Here is a 25,626-nt window from a genome sequence, read left to right as displayed (position 1 = left end):
ACATCATTCAAAGTTCTAATACCTGCAATTATCCACTGCTTCCAGACGATTTTAAAACCGCCGATTTTAATCTTGGAGTTTACCCAAATGGATTGATTTAATGATTTAGAAATTGGATCTGGTGATAAATTACTAATATATCTTAATGTCTTCCAAGTATCAAGTAATATTCTATTATCTTTATATTTCCTAGGCAATTTTATACTAACTACATGTACTAGATGTAATGGAAACAGGAGCTGCCATTCTAAATATAACCAAACCGGTACATTTTCCATGAGTTCTGGGAGGATCCAATACATACCCTGTCTTAGAATATAGGCTTGATGATACCTATAAAAATTTGGAAAATTTACCCCTCCCTCCACAATTGTTTTTTGCAAAGATACTAAAGCAATTCTAGGTCTTTTACCAAACCAAACAAATTTTGTAAGAATATTGTTTAACTTTTTATAAAATGACCCCTGAAAGAAAATTGGTATCATACTCATTTGATAACAAACTACAGGCAAAATCATCATTTTAATTGTTTGAACTCTTCCCCACCAAGAGAGATGTAAAGGATTCCATTGCTCACACATTTCTGTTATTTTTTTTAATAAAATTTTTTCATTTTCTTTCACTGTGTCATCAATTGTGTTTTTAAAAACAATTCCTAAGTATTTTAATCCTTCTTCTTTCCATATAAATGAATATGAATCAAATAAGCCTTTGGTACAATGAACATTAATCGGAAGAATTTCAGATTTACTCCAATTAATTTTATATCCAGAAAATTTTCCAAACTTCTCTAATAGATTAAGTAGACATGGAATGGTAGTCTCCGGTTCCCTCAAATAAAGCAGAATATCATCTGCATAAGCAGAAAGTTTAAATTCCCAATTTGAGTATGGGATTCCTTTTATTCCCTTAGTTTGATTAATTGCAATTAGCAAGGGTTCAAGAACATCAAAAAGTAAGGGAGATAGAGGACATCCTTGTCTAACCCCCCTTAGCAAGTTAAATCTATCCGACATATTATTAATATATAATCTTGCACCAGGAGAGCTATACAATGTCTGAATCATTTGAATGAAACCTGATTCTATACCAAACCATTCTAAGGCTTGATACATAAAACTCCATTCCACTCTATCAAATGCTTTTTCTGCATCCAAAGACACTAGAAAAACTGGATCATTAATATTTTTGGCTAAATTTAAAGAATGAAAGGCTAACCTAGTATTATTTGAAGAATGTCTTTTAGCAATAAATCCTGTTTGATGAACATCAATAATAAAAGGAAGAGCTTTTGCCAATCTTGATGCTAATACTTTAGCAATCAATTTACCATCTACATTTAGCAAAGAGATAGGCCTGTAATTTGAAACCAAAGTAGGATCCCTGTTTGGTTTTGGCAAGACAATAATTACAGAATCAGCCATAGTACCTGATATACTACCATTATTCATTTGGTATTGATACAAATTTAATAGATATGGTAAAAGAATATTCTGAAATGATTTATAAAATTCAACAGTATATCCATCCCCACCTGGAGCGGACCCAACTCTAAGAGACTTCAATGCTAATTCTACTTCTTTTAAAGATATAGGATCTTCTAAACTTCTTTTTATATGATCCAGAACTTTTGGTCCATTAAGTAAATTCAAAAAATCTAACCCATTTTGTTCTTTATTTTCATAAGATTCAGAGGAATATAAACCTTTATAAAAATCAAGAAACTGTAGTAAAATATCTTTAGTGTTAATGTGTGTATTGCCCTGCATATCTTTAATTGCAATAATCTTAGATTTCCTTTTTTTTGCTTTAAGAAAATTTGCTAACAACCTTCCAGCCTTATTTGAATTACCATAATACTGAGCTTGCTGATAAAACATATCTTTCCTTACAAATTGAGAGGAAATCTCATTATATTTGGCTTTTGTTTTTAATAATTTTTGCAAAATAGCTTGTTCCCATTTCTCAATTAATTTGTTTTCCAATACTTTAATTTCTTTTTCCAAATCAATAAATTGTTTAAGTTGTTTTTTAATAAATGCTGAATAAGAAATAATATTCCCTCTCATTGTTGCTTTAAAAGCATCCCATAATATCTCAATATTTCTATCCTCCAAATTATTAATTTGAAAAAATTCATTCATTTTTAATTTAAAATCATCCAGAAAGTTCGAGTCTGCAAGCAAAGCATTATCAAATCTCCAAATTGATTTAGAATAGACTGGGTCGTCAGTATGTAAGTCAATCCACACACCACCATGATCCGAAATTATAATAGGATCAATAACTGCTTTCGTCACACGCTGAGCTATACTATTAGAAACAAAGATATAATCAATTCGTGAAAAAGACTTATGGACCTGAGAACAAAAAGAAAATTCCTGATCATTAAAATGAAGAATACGCCATATATCAACTAAATCACAAGACTGTACCAAATTGTCTAATCCTAACGACTTCATAACTTTGCTTGGTCTCTTATCCATAAACGGATCCATTACAGCATTGAAATCTCCAGCTACCACTAAATTAGAAGCAGCCAGTGGTAATAATATTTGTTGAATTTTTTTGAAAAACTCCATTTGATTCGAATTAGAGCATACAAATTAAATAAATCCAGAGTTGTATTTCCCAGAACCATTTTAACATGCACCCATCTTCCTAAAGGATCAGAGTTTATTAACTGAAAATCAGCACTACATTTCCTGTTTACAAGAATAGCTACCCCAGCTTTTTTCCCCACAGCAGGTGCAAATAAACATTTAGATACCCAACCCCCCAATAAATTCTTAGATTCAATCCCGGAAAGATGTGTCTCTTGAATGAAATACACATCTGCATTCTGTTTATGGAGAAAAGCTAACATTTTCTTTCTCTTAATTGGGTGATTTAGATCATTGACATTTAGAGAAAATTTTAATATCCATCTATTTTATGATGAAATTCTGACAAATAACTCTATAATAAATATCATGATCAGACAGCAGCACATTTTTAAGATATATCCCCTTATTTCTTAATAATCCATTCCCCTTAGAACTTCCATTCCCCCTAACCCACAACCCTCCCCCTCCCATATCCACCCCCCCCCAATTAATTAGTACTTGTGTAAACTTGGTAACACGCATATTAGATCGGTAATAAAACACTCCAAAAAGACCTTCTTCTATTAAAAATTCTAAATTGAGTCACAAATTAATTTGAATGATAATCAAGCTTAAATAATAATTAATAGTATATTTCTTTCCCAATTAAAAACCTCTCCATGGTTAAAATCAAGTTTTAAACCATTGTCATACTCAATTCCTCAGCACAATTATCTCTGCATTTCATATATATAATCTATATTATAAGCATATTGAATTAATTTATTAAATATATTACTTTTAATATCCCCTCTACATATTTCATCCATTAAACATTTAATAACAAATATCTCTTATTAAATCTTTAAAAGTTTCAGGATCATATTTATATTACTTTACCATATTAAATGATGGATTAAAGCAAATGAAAAATAAGATCATAAAATATATAAGCAATTGCTTAAAACTATCATATATTATGACCTTAATTTTATTTAATTGACCTTCTAAAGTTATCATAGAAAAACTTTATTAATTCTATTTCCATTAAAACCATCACTTTTATATTTTCCCAAGCTGCTCCTTATATTGACTTTGATCATACAGAAAATACTAAGTTCTTCCTATATCAACTTCTTTCAACAGATCTATTCCTTCATAATAGATCTCTTTCAACCTTTTTCTTCCCTATTTCATATTACATATATAAACGGAATAAAGCATATTTCCTATAAGATCATCTACAAACTAATAAGTCCCTGCTTTCTCTCTATATATAGTTCCGGTATAAGAGTAATATATCAGGAATACAGGGATAAATAACCTAAGAGTTTTCAAGACAAAGCTCTCCTCTCATGAAAACGCCACCACAGAAGTATACACAAGCCAAGCGCAACCATTCTCTCTCCACTTTCAGATTTTGTAGCGAACAAAGAGAACCTTTTCCCGTTGCACTCATGAATATGCAATGCAAGTCTTCAGTTCCATACGTCATCTTTAATTCTTCCAACTAATATCCTGTTCCTCCGTATAATCTTCATTCCTCTTCACATGATGGCAAGACATTGTCTTCAAAGAAATATCTTTGTATAACTTCAAACTATAGTCATAATATAGATACTCAAGAGATATACAGAAACCAACTGGGTAAGCGAACGTTGTTTCCATGACATCCCTGACGCTTTCCGGTTCATTGGTATATCTCTTAAAACGTACATCCTATTCCACAGACTTATGGGAATATGAGTTTCACCATTTCCTTTGACAAATCTTTAATATTCTTCGCTCTCTTTTCCGCCATCTGATAAAAATGTAACAATCATGCACATATGACCAGCATACACTCCCACAGTCACATCCCCATAAGAAAGAGGCTCCGTCCCAAAAATTTCCGTATTAAATAATTAACATCTTACTCACTAGAATTCCCTCCATATAATTCCATTCAATTGTCACATCTTCATACGGAATTTAATTAATATATATAAAGCAGAACCCCATATTTATAAACAGGATCTCTACTAATCAAGTACCACAACGGCATACTTCCATTACTTTTAATTCCACATACATTCATGATTGTTCAGTAGAGTATCCTGTTCATAGAATTAAGCAATAAAATATTTCACCCTTACTTTCGCTTCAAATCCTTCCAACCTTCACCCAATATATTAAATATTTATAACCCTCTTGTATATCCCATCCTCTATCATAAATTAAAATAAACAGCTTATAAAAACATTATGCTTCCAATATAGAATGTTTACTCTATTCAATATTCTAAGCAGAAAGATCGTTAAAGTGAATATTTTTGAATACAGTTAAAAACATTCTGTATCGTTACCCTTTGAAATCAGCATACGTTTCCAATTAAAAGATATAACTATCTTCCTTAACAAAACAAAATATCATAATACAATCATAATAACAAAAAAAAAATTGCATTGAAAATGAAAATTATGTTGACATTGGCAGTTCTTGATTCTGAATAAATTTTTGCAGTTCTTCTGAATCATCAAAAGTTAAAGTCTTATTTCCCATAGTAACTTTCATATTTGCAGGGTAAACTAAACCAAACTTAGCTCCCAATTCTCTTAATTGCGGTCTTAATTCCAAAAGCTTCTTTCTTTTAACAGCAGTGCTTTTTGCGAAGTCTGGAACAAAATGTAGGCATCCTGATATTTTAAACCTTTATTTTGTTTTGCCAGCTGAAATACTTCAATGACCTGTTGGTGTCGCAATAATTTAAAGATCAGTAGGTGTGGACCCTTTTGTTTTTCTGATCTTCTTGTCGGCACTCTATGCGCCCTTTCTACCTCTATTGGGAACTTTGTTTTAAGCGGAAGTATTTTAGGTAACAAGTTTTCAATAAAAGCAACCGCATTTCCTTTTTCTGCCCCTTCCGGTAAGCCAAGCAAGCGTAAATTGCTCCTTCTTTCGCGATTTGAGCAATCTTCCAGCTCTCTAGTAAGTAGCTCAATTTTTTCCCTTTCCGTTTTGTTATGGCATATTTCTTCTTCCACTATTATCATTCTTCCTTCTAAGTTATTTTATTTTATTTCCATCAAATCCATCTTCTTGTTTAAAGTTGAAACATCATCCGTCAATTCAGTAACTTTTTTAGTTATATTCTTTTTTATTTTTTTTTATTTATACTTTTACAAATTAACATGTCAATCAGTACTTGAAGGAAATATAACAATCCAATAAGAAAAACAAATATTAATTATAAAATAATGCCACATAGTAACTATGAGTAAAGTCCACAATCTGAGAGGAGAAGGAATCAATCACTTCCAAGGGTAGTTGGTTTCAAGAAATAAACTAAATTAATACAATACAAATAACAGAGTGCAGTTGGAGTTATAATGGCATGCTGGGTTGATTCCATGGAGTTATCTGGAATTCTTGTGGTTACTTTATCTTCAAGAAAAAACTGCAGTTGATCGGGTTCATAAAAAATATATCTATTACTCTGATAAGTGATGCAACATTTACAGGGGAAGCGTAATTGAAAAGTTGCCCCTAAACTCAAAACAGACTGACGACAAGCCAAGAACTTCTTACGTCTGGCTTGTGTCCACTTAGATACATCAGGAAATATAGAAATTTTGAATCCATGAAATTCCACCTTTTCAGTCCTATAGAATAGACGAAGAATTGCTTCTTTATCTTGAAGAAAGACAAAAGTTACCAATAAAGTAGCTCTAGTCAATAAATCTTCTTGCGATGTCTCCAGCATACCAGTGAGATCCAATTCTCCCGGTATGGCGTTCCCTTTATCTTTATCCTCCTTTGGTAAATTTAATAATAATAACTTTATTCTTATATACCGCCAACAATCTTGCGACTTCTAGGCGGTTTACAATAAAGAGAAACTGTACATACAGCGAATTACAGAGTATAGCAGTGTACATCTGATAATGGGAACATTAATGATAATAACAACAGTTCGTATGCTGCAGGGCCTTGAAGTGCCATGCGGCTTACAAAGAATTAGAAAAATTCCATAAATTGAATGGGGTATTCATAGTTTGTGATTGGGGGTTAACAGTTTACAAATTCAGTTTTGGGAATGATATTGCGAAGGGGGCTATTGTCCTGGTTCATTACCTAGGTGTTTCGAGAACAGGTACGTTTTTAGGTGTTTTCTAAATTCTCCATAGTCATTTGTGTGAGTAATTAGTTTTTCTAAGTCTTTGCCCCATAAGGCTGCTTGATATGATAGAAGTTGTTGGTGGTATCTTTTATATTTGCATCCTCTAGCCGGTGGGGAGACGAACTTCAGGTGTATACTTCTCTCATGTTTGTTGGATGGGAATGAGAAGAGGTCTGTTATGTATTTAGGGGCTAGACCATATAATACCTTGAAGCAGAGACATCCCAGCTTGAACTTCGTGGTGCCTCCATTGGCAGCCAGTGCAGGAGTTGGTAGGAAGGGGTTATGTGATCGGACTTCTTCAGCCCGAAGATCAGCCTGACTGCTGCGTTTTGTATCAGTTGCAGTCTTTGCATTTGCTTCTGGGAGATTGTCAGATGGGTAATGTTGCAATAATCAAGGTGGCTTAGTATAAGGGATTGTACTAGAATTCTGAATGCTGGAGCGTGGAAGTATGCTCTAATGGACCTAAGTTTCCAGAGAGTGAAAAGTTTCCAGGGAGTGAAAAATCCTTTTTTGATTAGGGAGTCCACATGGTCTTTCATGGTTAGCCCTTGGTCTAGTATTACCCCGAGAATCTTCATCGTTGGTTGAATGGGGTAATTAAGATTGTTAATGAGTAATGATTTTGTCGTATTATGTGCATGTGGCGAGGCTATAAAGAATTTAGTTTTATCTGCATTGAGCTTCAGTTTGAATTCTGTGGTCCATTGTTCCATCAGGTTTAGTGCTTCTGTTGCTATGGGGGTGATTTCGGAGGGTGATGCATTAAACGGGATAATGATTGTGAAGTCATCTGCATAACTGAATACTTTTATACCTCGCTTGGTCAGTTGCGTACCTAGTGAAGATATATAGACGTTGAAGAGTAGTGGGGATAGTGGGGACCCTTGTGGAACGCCTGATGGGTTTCTCCATGTTTTAGAGAGGTTGTGGTTGAAGCGCACTTGATAGGTGCGGGTCATAAGGAATCCTCGGAACCAGTTAAGCACCTCACCTCCGATGCCGATTGCATCTAAACATTGTAGCAGTTTTTTGTGATCCACCAAGTCGAAGGCTGAGCTCATGTCGAATTGCATGATTAAGGCATTATAGCCCTTGCTGAATAAGTTGCGTATGTATTCTAGGGTCGCTGCAATTACCGTCTCAGTGCTGAACAGAGGTCTGAAGCCAGACTGGGTTTCATGTAGCAGCGAGAACTGATCAAGGTAGTCCATCAATTGGGTGTGTACTAAATATATCTTTTGTAATGGTGGCATGTTATTTTCAGGAAATTTCAAAACAGTGTTCAAAAAGGAATGAAATAGATCCCTAGGAGATTGAAACTTGGAAACAGGAAAATTTAAAAGTCTCAAATTCAAGTTCCTATTAGCATTTTCCAAATTTTCAATTTTCCTAGCAAGTAAAACTTTATCCTTAAGTTGTAAATTAGTAGTAATCTTCCCATCTGCCACAGATTTCTCCAATTTGTCCATTCTAAGAGACTGTTGCTGGAGTTTCTCTTCAAAAGTTTTAAATTTACTATTAGTATTTTGTGTGGAAAGTACAATTTGGGAGCATACCTTATGTAAAGTCTCCATAGCGCTCCATAATGCCTCCATGTCAATCACCACTGGTTTAATCAGGGGAGCGGGGGGAGCTATTCCGGGGGACTCCACCATAGGATCCATCTCCACCTTCCCTGCTTCCCGCTGACTTTCAGGTCCTCCTGTTTCCAATGCTTACTGTAAGGAAGTCAGCAAGCTGTGGTTTCCATCCGGGGTCAGGGGTGAGACCTGCAGCGCCGCCGGAGACATCAATTCCGGCGCTTCCTGTGCGTCTGAGGGCGTCCCCGACATCATCCCGGGACGCGGAGGAACTCCGGGCCCAAAGGGGCTAAGCGAAACGTCGCCTTCCAGGACCAAGGTCTGCCCTCCTCGGTCAGCGGATGCGCCCTCTCCAACTGGGACAACATAGGATGTTATTGCCGCTTGCCGAGTCAGTGAAGTGGAAGAGGAGGCAGGAAGCACACTCCTCTGCTTACCTCTGCGCTTAGGCCTAGCAGGTAAATTCTATAAGGAAAAGTTGAAAAATTGAAGAAAATGCCGAACAGAGCAGGAGCCACTTGATAGCTCGACTCACTCCGACGCCATCTTGATTCCCCTGCCTTTTTTAGTTATATTCGATAGCATTTCTTTAATTACTTTCAGTTCCTTCATTACTTCCACATCTCCAGTCTTTAAACCCATCTCTTGTTCTGTCTTCGCTCTTTTACTATTACCCGACACCGCAAAGTCATTTTTGTTTTGTTTCCCTGACGCCATCACCTTATTTTCTTTATTTATAATAAAATAAATTAAATAAATCCAAATTATTTAATTTCCTGTGACTTTTTAACTCTTTCAAGGTCTTTTTCCATGGAGCGCTCTTACTATCCGACCTTCCTCATGCGTGTCCAAGCCACACACACCCTCCCCTTGAGTTTTAACGTGTGCCCTCTTGTCGCCGTGGGACCAGTAAGATGAAAGATTTCTTCCTCCACCTCAATGCGGCCCGTGATGTATTTGAATGTTTCTATCATGTCCCCCCTTTCTCTGCGCTCTTCGAGAGAATATAAGCGTAGCCTGTTCAGACGCTCTTCATATGGGAGATCTTTGAGTCCTGAGACCATCCTAGTGGCCATTCGCTGAATTGACTCCATTCTCTTCACATCCTTTTGATAATGTGGTCTCCAGAACTGAACACAGTATTTAAGGTGTGGTCTCACCATGGATCTGTATAACGGCAGTATAACTTCAGGCTTTCGGCTGATAAAGCTTCTTCTAATGCAACCCAGCATTTGTCTCGCCTTTGCTGAAGCTTTCTCTACCTGATTGGCAACCTTCATATCTTCACAGATGATTACTCCCAAGTCCCGTTCTGCTGCAGTTCTTGTCAGGTTTTCACCATTCAGGGTGTACGTCCTGCATGGATTTCCTCTACCAAGGTGCATTACCTTACATTTTTTGGCATTAAAATTCAGCTGCCAAGTACTGGACACACCTATCTACTAGAAAACACAATAGCAAGGTAAGAACCTAATCTCTTTTTCTAGTGCAATAGGTGTGTCATTCTGGACAGACTGACAGGACATACAAAAGCAGTCCCAAAAATCTAGGGTGGGACCACTATGCTAGCTCATAACACTGAGGACCCAAATGTAGAGTCTTCCCCTGCTGCTACATCCACTCAGTAAAACTTGGAAATCTATGTAGAGTGGACCAAGTTGCTCCCTTGCAAATCTTCTCAGGGGAGACCACCCGACTACCGGGACTCAAGGATCTACCATACGAAAAACGGCTTGACAAATTACAGCTATACTCGCTCGAGGAGCGCAGAGAGAGGGGAGACATGATCGAGACGTTCAAGTATCTTACGGGCCGCATCGAGGCGGAGGAAGATATCTTCTTTTTCAAGGGTCCCACGACAACAGGAGGGCATCCGTTGAAAATCAAGGGCGGGAAACTACGAGGTGACACCAGGAAATTCTTTTTCACTGAAAGAGTGGTTGATCGCTGGAATAGTCTTCCACTACAGGTGATTGAGGCCAGCAGCGTGCCTGATTTTAAGGCAAAATGGGATCGGCACATGGGATCTATTCACAGGGCAAAGGTAGGGGAGGGACATTAAGGTGGGCAGACTAGATGGGCCGTGGGCCCTTATCTGCCGTCTATTTCTATGTTTCTATGTTTACCACCCATAAAAAAGCCGTGCTTCTAGTTGAATGCACCTTTATTGAGGCTGATAGACTGTTTTCCACAGCAATATATAGTCATGTGAAAAAATTAGGACACCCCATGAAATATTCAGTTCTTTCTTAAGAAATGTTCACATTTCGATGTCAAATCTTTTTATTTATCTCTGGAAAAGAAGTGATTTAATTACAGGTAAACAACAAAATTTTTCCTTGGTTTACTCATGATACAAAAGATATCCACAAAAATGTGTATTCAAACTGAGGAATAAATTAGGACTACCTACACCCTAATAGCTAGTGTTACCCCCTTTGACCGAAATAACTGCAGTGAGATGCTTCTTGTAGCCATCTGCCAGTTGCTGACATCGGCCTGAGGAAAGTTTGGCCCACTCCTCAATGCAGAATTCTTTCAGCTGTGAGATGTGAGGGGTTTCTTGCATGTACAGCCCATTTCAAGTCACCCCACAGCATCTCAATGGGACTAAGATCAGGGTTTTGACTCGGCCACTCCATTTCTTAGTTTTCAGCTAGTCCTTGGTGGATTTACTGGTTTGTTTTGGGTCATTATCATGTTGCAGGGTTCAGTTCCATTTCAGATTTAATTTTCTTACAGATGGTCTCATATATTCCTCAAGCACCTTCTGATACACAGTAGAATTTATGGTAGATTCTATGATGGTAAGCTGGCCAGGTCCTGCTGCAGCAAAGCATCCTCAAACCATGACACTTCCACCTCCATACTTCACAGTTGGTATGAGGTTCTTTTCCTGGAATGCTGTATTTGGTGTACGCCAAACATGTCCTCTTTTCTGGTGTCCAAATAATTCAATTTTTATAAGCTGCTACAATTTTCTTTCTGAAAGCCTCAGGCTTTTTTGATCTCACCATGGTGTTCACTCTCACCGCAGCAGTCATGAGCACACCAAACTAAATGTCTGAGGTTTAAGTAGGGCAAACCTCCTTCAAAATGCTGAGTAATGATGTTCTAATCATGTGCACCTGATGTAATACACCTGTGTGTGATTTGACCCTCTTTAACTGGGAGGATATGTGGGGGTGTCCTAATTTATTCCTCAGTTAGAATACACATTTTTGTGGATATCTTTGAGTAAATCAAGGAAAATCTTTTTTGTTTACCAACAATTGCATCACTTTCTTTTCAAGAGATAAATAAAGATTTGACATCGATATGTGAACATTTCTTAAGAAAGAACTGAATATTTCATGGGGTGTCCTAATCTTTTCACATTGTATGCTGACGAACCTGCCCTAGGGATCCATCTGGAGATCATGGCCTTGGAAGTCAGTGCCCCACGTCTTGCTTGACTTGTAAGCACAAAAAATGGTAAGGTATCTTGAGGTTTCCAAAGAGTTCAGCCTATTGGAGAAATATTCTTCTCACATCCAACTTTTTCAGAATCCAGTCCTTCTTGGAACCTGTGGACTGGAACGTTGGCAATCTGACTTTCTGATTGACATGGAACATCAAAACAACCTCAAGCAAAAAGGATGGAATGGTGCACAAAGAAACTACTGCCTCTGAATTTGAGAAAAGGCTCTCTGCAAGAAAGAGCCTGTAGCTCTGAGACTCTTCTTGCTGAGGTAATAGCCACAAGAAAAAAAAGCTGTAGGTGCCAGGATGCATATAAGGCATACTGGAAAGGAACAATGCCGGGGCTCAGCAGCCGGCTTTTCACACTGCGGAGGACAGAGGGCAGTGTGGTGACATCATTGTGTGGGACTGTGCTCACCCATAGCTATGCGAAGTACGGCAGCATATGAGCAATTTTTTTCTTCATCTCTAACATAACATAAGTACCTTGCAAGATCCCAAAGAGTAAAACAGATTTTATGCTGCTTATCCTAAGAATAAGCAGTGGGTTCCCCCACGTTCCATCCTAATAATGGCTTATACAGTAGACACTTCTTGTAGGAAGTTATCCAAACCTTTAAGGCTCCAGATCATCCTATAAAAATGTATAAGATACATATGAAAATAATAACTAACTATCTCCTAGCACATGTTAAAATGCTCCTGTCCCAAAGACATCCCCACTGGACCTGGTACCTAGGTAGGTGCTTGTGGAGAGGGGAAATTGTGGGGTTTAAAGGGAATCAAAGGGTCAGGGCCTGGAGAGGCCTTGACTATGGGTTGGTGGAAGGGATCAGAGATGCAGAGACCTGCAAGGGATTGGAGGGGAGAGAAGCTAGATCTTGGGGAGGGAACAGAGTGGGAGACCTGGAATATCTCGAACCCCCTTCTCTACCCATCATGGCTCTTTGTAAATCCTGGGTCATATATTTAAGATAAAATGTTTCTTTGTTTTAAAAAGATTGCCAACCTCTGGCCTATGTTGTTTAATGTTGTCATCCTTATTATGAATGTACAACTGTAATCCATTCTGGGCTCCTGGGAAGGACAGGCTAGAAAGCCAATAAAAAAGCTTTTAGTAAAAAGGGCCCCTTTGTGAATTTTTTTTTTTTTTAACAAAAAAAAAAAGTTCTTAAGGAGAAAAGTAACATCATTTGACAGTGCAAAGTAAAACAAATAGAATCTAGACACTGAACTCATTCGAGTCTACTTACATCGCTGGAAAAGCAAAAAATGGAAGGGTCATTACAATTCTTGCTGTCCACTCCTCCGGAAGGTACCACAGATATACAATTAAGCAGGTTAGAAGGTAAAATATGGAGGAATACAGAAGTAATCTTCCAACCCATAGCTTTTGTAACCTTTGGTTTTTCTCTCTGAACTCTTCTAGCAACTGAATTTTCTGTAACAAAAAAAATTGCAAAAAAATGGACAAAATTGGTATTTTATGAGACAGCAGTTTCAACGTACAAGCTACTCTTGTCATGAGAAAAATCCTATACGCCATAGGAGCTACACTCTACATGCTACGCTTTGAACCACTACCGTATTTTCACGCATATAATGCGCGCGTTATACACGATTTTACAAACCGTGCATAACCATGCGCGTTATATGCGTGAGCGCGTTTTACAACATTTTTTTAACATAGTTCACCCCCCCCCGACGTCCGATTCACCCCGCAGGACCGCTCGCACCCCCACCCCAAAGGACCGCTCGCACTCGCACCCCGAAGGACCGCTCGCACCCCCACAGCCTCCCCACCCACCCCCCCATCATGGAGAAGCTCCTACCGTTGTCCTGCTGCTTCCTCTTCCGGCGGTCCCGGCCCTTCTGTGAGCCCTGCGCCTGCTGCTTCCTCTTCCGGCGGTCCCGGCCCTTCTGTGAGCCCTGTGCCTGCGCTGCTTCCTCTTCCGGCGGTCCCGCCCTTTCTCTGATGTCAGAGAAAGGGCGGGACCGCCGGAAGAAGAAGCAGCGCAGGCGCAGGGCTCACAGAAGGGCCGGGACCGCCGGAAGAGGAAGCAGCAGGCGCAGGGCTCACAGAAGGGCCGGGACCGCCGGAAGAGGAAGCAGCAGGACAACGGTAAGAGCTTCTCCATGGTGGGGAGGCTGTGGGGGTGCGAGCGGTCCTTCGGGTGCGAGTGGTCCTTCGGGGTGGGGGTGCGAGCGGTCCTGCGGGGGGGGGGGTGAATCGGGCATCGGGGGGGGGGCATCAGGCTTTCAGGGTGGGAACAGGACTTCAAGGGGGAGAGGAGTGTCGGGGCGGGCGAAAGGAGAGTCGGGCGACGACAGGAGAGTCGGGACGGCATGCGCGGTATATAAAAATTTCTTTACATAAATTTGTGTTCCCCGCGCGCTATACCCGTGTGCACGTTTTACACGGGTGCGCGGTATATGAGTGAAAATACGGTACATGCTCTGCACTATATACTACCGTATTTTCACGCAGATAACGCGCACCCGTGTATAACGCGCACACGGGTATAGCGCGCAGAAACCACGATATTATGTATAAAAACTTTTGTATACCGCGCTCACGGGTATAACGCGCATGCTGCCCGACTGTCCTTTCGCCCGCCCCGACTCTCCTCTGGCCACACCCGACTCTCCGTGCGCTGTCCCGACTCTCCGTTTACCCGCCCTGCCCCGCCCCCCCCCCCCCCCCCGGCAGGACCACTCGCACCCCCACCCCGAAGGACCGCCGACTCCCCGACAATATCGGGCCAGAAGGGAGCCCAAACCCTCCTGGCCACGGCGACCCCCTACCCCCACCCCGCACTACATTACGGGCAGGAGGGATCCCAGGCCCTCCTGCCCTCGACGCAAACCCCCCTCCCTCCAACGACCGCCCCCCCCCCAAGAACCTCCGACCGCCCCCTCATAAATGCTTTTATTAGAAGCTTATGGCTTGCCCACTAAATATCCTCCCTTCTGGAAGACACAGCAGAGAGTCTAATAAGAGCCCACGAGATACAAAAGTTTTTCTACATAGTTCCCACCCCGCCCGACGCCCGATTCACCTCCCCCAGCAGGACCGCTCGCACCCCCACCCCGAACGACCGCTCGCACGCGCTCCCACCCGCACCCGCGATCGGAGCAAGAGGGAGCCCAAGCCCTCTTGCCCGGCCGACTCCCCGACAATATCGGGCCAGGAGGGAGCCCAAACCCTCCTGGCCACGGCGACCCCCTACCCCCACCCCGCACTACATTACGGGCAGGAGGGATCCAGGCCCTCCTGCCCTCGATGCAAACCCCCCTCCCTCCAACGACTGCCCCCCCCAAGAACCTCCGACCGCTCCCCCAGCCGACCCGCGACCCCCCTGGCCGACCCCCACGACACCCCCACCCCCCTTCCCCGTACCTTTGGTAGTTGGCCGGACAGACGGGAGCCAAACCCGCCTGTCCGGCAGGCAGCCAACGACGGAATGAGGCCGGATTGGCCCATCCGTCCCAAAGCTCCGCCTACTGGTGGGGCCTAAGGCGCGTGGGCCAATCAGAATAGGCCCTGGAGCCTTAGGTCCCACCTGGGGGCGCGGCCTGAGGCACATAGTCGGGTTGAGCCCATGTGCCTCAGGCCGCGCCCCCAGGTGGGACCTAAGGCTCCAGGGCCTATTCTGATTGGCCCATGCGCCTTAGGCCCCACCAGTAGGCGGAGCTTTGGGACGGATGGGCCAATCCGGCCTCATTCCGTCGTTGGCTGCCTGCCGGACAGGCGGGTTTGGCTCCCGTCTGTCCGGCCAACTACCAAAGGTACGGGGAAGGGGGGTGGGGGTGTCGGGGGGGTCGGCCAGGGGGGTCGCGGGTCGGCTGGGGGGGCGGTCGGAGGTTCTTAGGGGGGGCGGTCGTTGGAGGGAGGGGGGTTTGCGTCGAGGGCAGGAGGGCCTGGGATCCCTCCTGCCCGTAATGTAGTGCGGGGTGGGGGGTAGGGGGTCGCTGTGGCCAGGAGGGTTTGGGCTCCCTCCTGGCCCGATATTGTCGGGGAGTCGGCCGGGCAAGAGGGCTTGGGCTCCCTCTTGCTCCGATGGCGGGTGCGGGTGGGAGCGCGTGCGAGCGGTCGTTCGGGGTGGGGGTGCGAGCGGTCCTGCTGGGGGGGGTGAATCGGGCGTCGGGCGGGGTGGGAACTATGTAGAAAAACTTTTGTATACCGCGCTCACGCGTATAACGCGCGAGGGGTATGCGCGGTAGGTAAAAACGCGTATAACGCGTGTGTTATATGTGTGAAAATACGGTATATGCTCTGCGCTCTATGCTATGCAGGTTTTCTATTCCATCTTTACCTATTCCAGTGTATCGCGGCACACTACAGTGCCTCCTGAGATTTCAAATGTGCCGTGGCACACTGAGGATGAGGAAAGGCGCTGGCTGACTGCCTACAGGACATGCCTCTCGCGGTGAGAGGCACGTCTTGTAGGCAATCTGGCAGTGCCAGCGCCTCTCCTTCTCTCTGGCCCTTTTCCCTGCTGGCACCTTCCACTGGTATCTCAGGGCCCATCTGGAGAGCCTTTGCAGATGCACAGACATCAACGTGATGATGTCACGCATATGCATGACATCACGGTGGCATCTGCACACTTTTGGATGCCTTGAGCAGCAAATACTACTTTAGTGTGCAGCGGCTTGAGAAAGTTTGCAGGACACTGACCTATTCAGTTCAAAGTCAGATTACATTACAAGAGTTTGGGTCAGTTAACCAGGAAGTTACAAGAAGGTAGTGCATGCAAATCCATCTCATACATATTCATTGTGGATATCCTGAAAACCTGACCTGCCTGTGGCTCTCAAGGACTGAAATTGCCTACCCCTGCAAGGGACAGATTGACATGGACATTCAATAGGATTGCTATTAATGCAGTAAGGTCAGTTTCAAACACATAGTTACAAGTGCAAGTAGTTCATTTTTGGCTCTTCATTTTCTACCAGGAGCTGCATTAGACAGTTTAGGAATGGGCTTTTATCATTCTTATTTCAGTTACTTCAGGGTTGGTTTCATCTTGCTAGAGAAATGCTTTTAAAGGTTTTCTGAATCTGAGGTAGTGGCCACAAGATTGTAGTGTAAATGGTAATTGGTTCCAGCATTTTGCTAATTAATATTGTATGAATAAGGTAATTTGCCTGGTAGACTTTATATTATTGCATGATGGGAAAAGATTTCTGGTGGAATATCTGTTGGAGGCACCCTGAAGTAGGATGGCCAACTCTTGTTAGGTAGTCAGGGGCATTCGCTCTCAGGATCTTAAAGACAGTGATGCCTAATTTAAACTTGATCCTTGCAGTTATGGGCAGCCAATGTAGTTTCATATAGTAGGGCTGTAGTTGTTCCAATTAGCATAGTCCATATACGAGCCTTACTGCTGCATTTTGAGCTAGTTGTAGATGTGCTAGCAAAGTTTTAGGGCAAAGAACTAGAATTATGTTACAGTAGTCTAGTCAAGATGGGATACTAAAATTTGGAAAGCTTTCGTTTTGAAGTATTTTCTGATGATCTTAGTTTTCTCATCACAAGGAAAGATTATTACTGATTGTATGTGGGTTTTCATGGATAGGTGGTTTATCAATTTCTACTTCTACAATTCGGGATTGTAGTTCTAATGGGAAGTCTGTGTTGTCTACCCTCTCATTATTATACAGTTTCAACTAGTTTCTCTTCAACATGTTTTAGTTGTGAAGTTTGGTACTATACAAGTAAACAAAGTTGTGCTACAAAATTTTCACATTAGATGCCCCAAATCAGGGCTTCATTCATCCTCTACAGACCAGCTAAAGTAACATACTTGCTTACTATAAATATATTTGAGACAGCCAAATCAAAAATGATGTGGGGGTGTCTATGTCATTTGAGACTCAAGAATATAAATAGGTATGTTCTAGAAGACAAGACAAAAAAATGTATGAAAGATTTTTTTTTTAAAAAATACTTGAATGGTCAGATAAAATATTGGAATAAAGAAATAAAATACCCGGAAAGTATATAATACATAAGCAGCACCTTTTTTCAAGTGAAATAATGTTATAGAATTAGAGATTATACTGTAATATAAAGCTCCAAAAGGGTGTACACTAAACACACACAATTGCAAAAATTCTTTTTCTACAAGGTAGCCTGGAATATTCTCCCAGACTAGTGCATACAGAAAAATTACAAAATTAAAAAGGTGTGGGATAAACAGAGGATTTCTAAGTAGGAAAGAATGCAAATTAACCACTGGGATAAACTGCACAAAAGCAAAGGCCTACCTTTTCAAAACTACGTTTTAAGTCTTAACCCTACCAATTTGTAAAGCACCACATTTTGTTTATCATTCCTTCTGTAGCACCCTACCTCTTTTCCCTTTGTATTTCCCCACCTGAACAGCATACATTGGATTTACCATTTTTGGTCAGTGAAGTTGGGTAACAGAGAGGGAGGGAGGGAGCAAAAAAGGTGAGCTACTGCATGGCAGCAACTGGACAACAGGGACAGAGGGGAGGCTGTGAAACCACAAAAAAAGCTACAACAATCAGCACCATCAGTATGTTCAAATCTGCTAGAAACTGAAATCAGCATGCAAACCAGAAAAGTTGCTAAAGACTGCCAATTTCCTGCTGCTGGGCTTCAAAACTAGCTCAATTTTACAGAACCCATTTAACTAGCAGCATTGCTTGTGTTTTCTCAGACATGTTGTAATTTCCCTCCTTGCTTCCCTGATCTTGTAAGATGTATTGTTAGCTAAAAATCATACAAGTGTCAAATTTTTAAAAAATTAAAACACCCTTACCTATTTAACTAATCATTAATGTATCCCATGATGTAGTACATCAAACAAAAAAATTTAACTTAACACCATTACATCATAGAGAATCTCTTTAAAGAAAAAAGGCAAAAAGGTAAGTATGAGGAGAGAAAAAAAAACAACCCATGCTTTACTGCCATTTTTGATGCAACCTCCACTTCAAGGGATTGTTCTCCCCCAACAGAAGGGGCAGGGAAAATCCACACACATTATCCTCCTCGTCAAAAGCAGAGTTCAAGCCTTGTTAACATGATCTCATAACTTCAGACCCATAAAACGACAATCCAGACCAAAACCAAGACAAGATTTGATTCGAGCCAAAATATTTTAGTCTCCATGCCACCAAATTTGCCTGTTGGAGAAGTCGCAAGCACTGGCAAAGTCTTGTGCTCTGCTGCTGATGGAAACGAGCATAAAGATTTTCATCCATTAAATATGTTTCCTTGCTAAGTGCTTAAGTATTTCCTGGAAGTGGAGATTGTATCAGAAATTATAGCTTTATGATCCAAGATAAACAGACTTAGAAAATATAACTGAAGAGGCTTACGTGGCAGCGTGGGAATTTACACATAAAGATGTCAAGTCTAGAAAAATTTAAAATACTTTTCTATGTCAGCACCATCAGATAATGTTATCAGATGTGATAATGTGTGGCTGATCTGAATTATCAGTTGAAATAATGGAATTCACGTATAGGTCGATTCATCTGCTACCTGTTTGTTATGATTTCAAATTATGTTGGCTTGGAGAAAAAGAGATTATGTACTTACCCTGGTATGCTCTTTTCCAGTAGATAAACGAGACATTCTAAACAGATGGCCATCTGCAAAAGGAATCCACTCTGGCTTTTTCCTTTTGCCTCTGCTGTACTTCACTGGGCTCCTTAGTTTCACCTGCAGTTAGTATGCAAGCACCGAGAGCCACCCAAGACACGTGAGGAGGAGGCACCTGTAGCAACAGGCTTAAAACAAAACTGTTCTGCTTAAGAAGTAAATCAGAAAAAACAAGGAAGGCAACCAAGTCACATCAAGGTCTGTGAGGGGGAAGCTCAAAGTGCCTAACTTGGCTCACAACTTGCAAACCAAATATAGTGTAATATGTCAAAGAACATGTCACATTATATGATGTTATAGGGCGCTCTCAGTGTGAACCCTCAGTGATAGGAGCACAGCTCCGACACTTCACTTCTGGGCCAAGGCCATAAGCCTCCACCCGCACACCATCATCGAGCGCCCTGTGTGTGCAGAAATCAAACCAATCAACAATCAATGATTGTTGATTGGTTTGATTTCTGCACACACAGGGCGCTCGATGATGGTGTGCGGGTGGAGGCTTATGGCCTTGGCCCAGAAGTGAAGTGTCGGAGCTGTGCTCCTATCACTGAGGGTTCACACTGAGAGCGCCCTATAACATCATATAATGTGACATGTTCTTTGACATATTACACTATATTTGGTTTGCAAGTTGTGAGCCAAGTTAGGCACTTTGAGCTTCCCCCTCACAGACCTTGATGTGACTTGGTTGCCTTCCTTGTTTTTTCTAGTTTAGGATTTGTTTGGCAAATTAGGAGTGTGTTGTTGTTGACTAAGAAGTAAATCAAACAGGAATGGTAACTGCCAACAAAGGCTTCAAAGGAGCTCAGAACTACTCCCATATAAAATGGAAACATATACAAAATTCTTCGCACCTCTCAAGGGCTGACAGGCATCCAAGAATCAACATGGAGAAGCAGAAGGACTGAACGGGAGTCTATAATGTCTCACCCATCTACTGGAAAAGACCTTACCAGAGTAAGTACATAATCTCTTTTTCCAGTGCAATAGGTGAGACATTCTAGATAGATGGGACGTACAAAAGCAGTCCCCAAAAAGCTAGGGTGGGCTTGCTGTGACGACCTTTAAGACCAAGGACCCAAAGGCAGAGTCACATCTCATCACCACATCTACTCTGTAAAACTTAGCAAATATGTGTAGTGAAGACCAAGTTACAGCCCCGCAAATCTCAAGGGAGACAGCTCTAGCTTCAGCCCACTAAGCCGCCACTCTCTTAGTAGAATGCACCTTGACGGAAACAGGGGACTGTTTCCCAGAAAGAATGTAGACTGACGATATGGCCCCACAAATCCATCTGAAAATCGTGGCCTTGGAAGCGGGAGCGTTTCACTTAACCGAATGAGTCAGCATAAACCGTTAGTGACCTCCAGATAACGCAGAAGCACTCTGCGCACTTCCAGTTTTTTCAACAGATGATCTTGTGTCATGGAACCAGTAGGCTGAAAGGCAGGCCAACGCACTTTCTGATTAACATGGAAAGGAACTGTCCGTAGGGAAACCCCCATCTCAGAGATACAGAGAAACTATTCTCTGCAAGAAAAAGCCTGTATTTCTGACACACGTCTCACCGAAGTAATGGCAACCAGAAAAACGGTCTTAAGCACAAAGTCCAAGAGGGAAGCCTCTCGATCGAGCTGAAAAGTAGCCTTGGTAAGACTAGACAGCACCAGGTTAAGGGCTCAAGAAGGGAAAGGTTGTTTAACCAGTGGTCTAAAACAAAGAGCCCCCACTAGGAAATAGCGATCACAACATGATCCAGTACAAATTAGAAGTAGGTACAGCAAAAGGGAAAAGAACCACAGCGACAACGTTCAACTTCAAGAAAGGGAACTATGATGCTATGAGAGAAATGGTAAGGGAAAAACTCAGAAAAAGCTCAAGAAAAGCAGAAACCGTAGAGCAAGCCTGGTCTCTATTCAAGTGCACAGTGCAAGAAGCGCAACATATGTACATCCCCAGATTTAGAAAAGGGTGCAAAAAAAAAAAAAACCAAGCAAAAGATCCTGCATGGATAAACAATGAGGTGAAGAAAGCGATAGGAGACAAGAAAAAATCATTCCGGAAATGGAAAAAGGACCAGACTGAGGAGAACTGAAAAGAACACAGGAAAAGCCAAAAAGAGTGTCATCAAGTGGTTAGGAGAGCGAAAAGAGAATACGAAGAGAGGCTGGCCAGGGAGGCAAAAAACTTCAAATCGTTCTTCAGATATGTTAAAGGGAAGCAACCGGCAAGGGAGGAAGTAGGACCTTTGGATGATGGAGACAGAAAGGGAGTGATAAAGGAGGAAAAAGAGGTAGCCGACTGGTTAAACAAATTTTTCTCGTCAGTCTTCACAAGCGAGGACACATCCGGTGTACCAGAACCCGACGTGATCTTCCATGGAGACCAAGAAGAAAAACTGTCAGCAATAGAGGTGAGCCATGAGGATGTCCTCCAACAGATAGATAGATTGAAAAGCGACAAATCGCCAGGCCCGGATGGTATCTACCCTAGGGTACTAAAAGAACTAAGAAATGAGATAGTGGGAATACTCCGAGTTTGCAACCTATCCTTGAAAACTGGAGAGATCCCGGAGGACTGGAAGATAGCAAATGTTACACCTATCTTTAAAAAGGGGTCAAGAGGAGACCCGGGAAACTATAGGCCGGTAAGTTTGACATCGGTTCCGGGCAAGATGGTAGAAGCACTGATAAAGGACAGCATCTGTGAGCACATCGAAAAAAATGGGCTGATGAAAGCGAGCCAACATGGCTTCTGCAAGGGAAGATCGTGCCAAACAAACTTACTGCACTTCTTTGAGGGGGTAAACAGTCAGTTGGACAAAGGGGAACCCGTAGACATCATTTACCTCGACTTCAAAAAGGCCTTTGACAAGGTACCCCATGAGCGGCTACTTAGGAAGCTGTGGAACCACGGGGTGGAAGGGGACGTGCACAGATGGGTCAAACACTGGTTGGCAGGCAGAAGACAGAGAGTTGGAGTGAAGGGTCACTACTCAGGCTGGAGGAAAGTCACGAGCAGAGTTCCACAGGGGTCTGTACTCGGACCGCTGCTGTTCAATGTATTTATAAATGACCTGGAAACGGGGACGAAGTGTGAAGTTATCAAATTTGCGGATGACACTAAACTCTGTAGAAGGGTTAGAAATGCGGAAGAGTTTGAGGACCTATAAAGGGACCTAAACAAACTGGAGGAGTGGGCGAATAAATGGCAGATGGACTTCAATATAGGGAAATGCAAGGTCATGCATATAGGGAGAAAGAACCCGATGTTCAGCTACCAAATGGGGGGATTAGTATTAGAGGGAAGTAACCTTGAAAGAGATTTGGGTGTACTGGTGGACACAACAATGAAGTCAACAGCACAATGTGCAGCAGCTGCTAAGAAGGCAAACAGAATGTTGGGTATTATTAAGAAGGGTATTACGACCAGAACGAGAGAAGTCATTCTGCCGTTGTATCGGGCAATGGTGCGCCCGCACCTGGAGTACTGTGCTCAGTATTGGTCACCGTACCTTAAGAAGGATATGGCAATACTTGAGAGGGTTCAGAGGAGAGTGACACGAATGATTAAGGGCATGGAAAACCTTTCATACACTGAAAGATTGGAGAGATTGGGGCTCTTCTCCCTGGAAAAGCGGAGACTCAGAGGAGACATGATAAGAGACCTACAAGATCATGAAGGGCATAGAGAGAGTAGAGAGGGACAGATTTTTCAAACTTTCAAAACATAAAAGAACAAGAGGGCTTCGGAAAAGTTGGAAGGAGACAGATTCAAAACGAATGCTAGGAAGTTTTTCTTTACCCAGCGTGTGGTGGACACCTGGAATGCGCTTCCAGAGGACGTAATAGGACAGAGTACGGTACTGGAGTTCAAGAAAGGATTGGACAATTTCCTGCTGGAAAAAGGGATAGAGGGCTACTGCACAGGTCCTGGACCTGTTGGGCCGCCGCGTGAGTGGACTGCTGGGCACGATGGACCTCGGGTCTGACCCAGTGGAGGCATTGCTTATGTTCTTCAAAAATCTAGCGACATCAGGATGCAATGGCAATTAGGATCAACGATCACAAGATCTAAAACAAGATCTAGAACCCAATGAGATGCTACATTGAGGCCTTTATCCAGGCCAGCTTGAAGGCAGGCAAAAATCAGCAAGGTCGAAGCTCAATAAGAGTCCACCTGGTCCTGGGCGCACCAATGTTGGAAGGCCTTCCACGCCTTAGCATAAGCGGAAACTGTGGACGACCTTTTAGACTTCAGAAGAGTATCACTAACTATAGCAGAATATCCTTTCTACTCTAAGGCTGCATGTTCAAGAGCCATACTGTTAGAGCAAAGTGACCCGGATCATCCATGCGGACTGGACCCTGCATGGGTCCTCAGCCAAAGATTATGACCCCTGCGCAGATGCATCAGAGTTGCATACCATGGTCTGAGAGGTCAGTCTGGAGCCACCAAAATGATGCACACCTGATGGACCGTAATCCGCTGAGTGACCCAGCCTATCATTGGCCAAGGAGGAAAGACATACAGGAGAAGCTCCTGAGACCACACTGCACCACAGCGTCGAGCCCCTTGCTTCCGGGCTCGGATCTTTTGACTGCAGAAACGATCCACTTTCTTGTTTCTCGCAGTGGTCATGAAGTCAAAGTGCAGCTGACCTCAGCACTGCATTATGGCTCGGAACGCTACTGCAGACAGACATAGTCCACTCATCCAGATCCAGGGTCTGTCTGCTGAGGAAATCTGCATGAACATTGATGATTCCCACTACATGAACTGCCGTCAGCGCTTGGAGGCGATGTTCCATCCAAAGGAAAAGAATGCAGGCTTCCTGAGCCAGAGGGGTGCTCTTGGTCCCTCCCTTCAAGTTTATTAGGTATTTATATACCACCTATCAAGGTTGATCTAAGCGGTTTTACAATCAATCACACTGTCAAAGACAACTGATCACTTGGCCCTCCAAAGTCTTCTGCACGCACATCAGAGCTAGCTGAATGGCTCTGAGCTCCAACCAGTTGATTGACCATTACCGCCAAGAGGACATCCAACACACCTGAACAGGACAATGATTGCAGAGGACTCCCCAGCCCCAAATGCTGGCGTATGTCATCACCACGATCCAAGAGGAAATTTGCAGCGGTACTCCACTGCAAAGTGACTGTGAGAGAAGCCACCAGTCTATGCTTGCCCGAGATTCCAGAGTCCAAGGAAGACAGGGCTGTAAGCGCAGAGCTCAGCTTGCTGAAGAGGACACAGGAACCAAATCCAACGTGGCAACCATGGATCCCAGATAGACATGGCCTGCAGCCATAGCAAAGAGGACTCCCAGATATTCCAGCGAATATTTTCTGAAGTTGATAATCCAGCCCAGGACCTCCAGCACCTGCTCCACTGTGCGCTGACCCTCGGACAAGGAGGGAGCTCTGATCAGCCAGTCGTTTAAATAAAGGTGAACCTGGAGATCCATTTTCCGCAGGTAAGCCGCCACGACCACCTTGGTGAAGGTCTGGGGCTCTGTCGCCAGCCAAAAAAGCAGATCCAAGAATTAGTAATGCTGTTCCAGGAAAAAAACTGCAGATGCAATGTACAAAGTACAAAATGTTTATTGGAGAAAATATAAATGTAGCAAGTCAATTGAGTTGCAGCTGGATAGGAGTACTACGTTGTCAGTCATTCAAGGACCCCTGAAGAAGGAGTGTTTCCCGAAACACAAACCGTGTCGGATCCTGTGTCTTCATATATGAACCATTTTTTGGAATGCTACATTGTATTTTCTCCAATAAAGATTTTGTACCTTGTACATTGCATCTGCAGGTTTTTTTTCCTTGTTTTCATCGTTTGACTCTTCACTGCAGATTTGTTGGATCGTTCTTTTGTTTTAGTTAATGCTGTTCCAGAATATGAAACCGCAAAAATTTGCAGTGGGCCAGAATAAGAATGTGCAAATATGCCTCCATGAGATCCAGAGAGGCAAGAAACTACCCTGGGGCCACTGCAGCAATGACCGAACACGGACTCCATGCAAAAGAGCTTGAGAGCTGCATTCATATGCTGAAGATCCAGAGTAGGCCAAACAATAACTATCCCTTAAAGGGCAGTCTAGCCAAAGTAGCCTTGGACGTGGAATCACCAGCCCATTGTCAGATCCAGAGCATCCTGTGAGAAGAGATGGAATACGCCAACAACTTT

The 25,626-nt window shown here is 42.5% G+C and overlaps 1 protein-coding gene across 3 annotated transcripts in view; it reads right to left on the bottom strand.

Annotated features, from left to right (window-relative positions):
- The window catches only part of LNPK (lunapark, ER junction formation factor), a 192,374-nt gene that overhangs the window by 121,670 nt on the left and 45,078 nt on the right, over positions 1-25,626 (bottom strand). For all 3 annotated transcript variants that reach the window (XM_033946157.1, XM_033946158.1, XM_033946159.1), the window contains one exon: positions 13,046-13,233. In XM_033946157.1, the coding sequence (XP_033802048.1) occupies positions 13,046-13,233 (188 nt within the window). The remainder of the gene's footprint in view (positions 1-13,045; positions 13,234-25,626) is intronic.

The sequence above is a fragment of the Geotrypetes seraphini genome, chromosome 5 (genome assembly GCF_902459505.1).
Source record: "Geotrypetes seraphini chromosome 5, aGeoSer1.1, whole genome shotgun sequence".
NCBI classification, from domain to species: Eukaryota; Metazoa; Chordata; class Amphibia; order Gymnophiona; family Dermophiidae; genus Geotrypetes; species Geotrypetes seraphini.
Note: the sequence above shows the minus strand (reverse complement) of the source record. Positions and strands in the feature narration are given on the sequence as shown.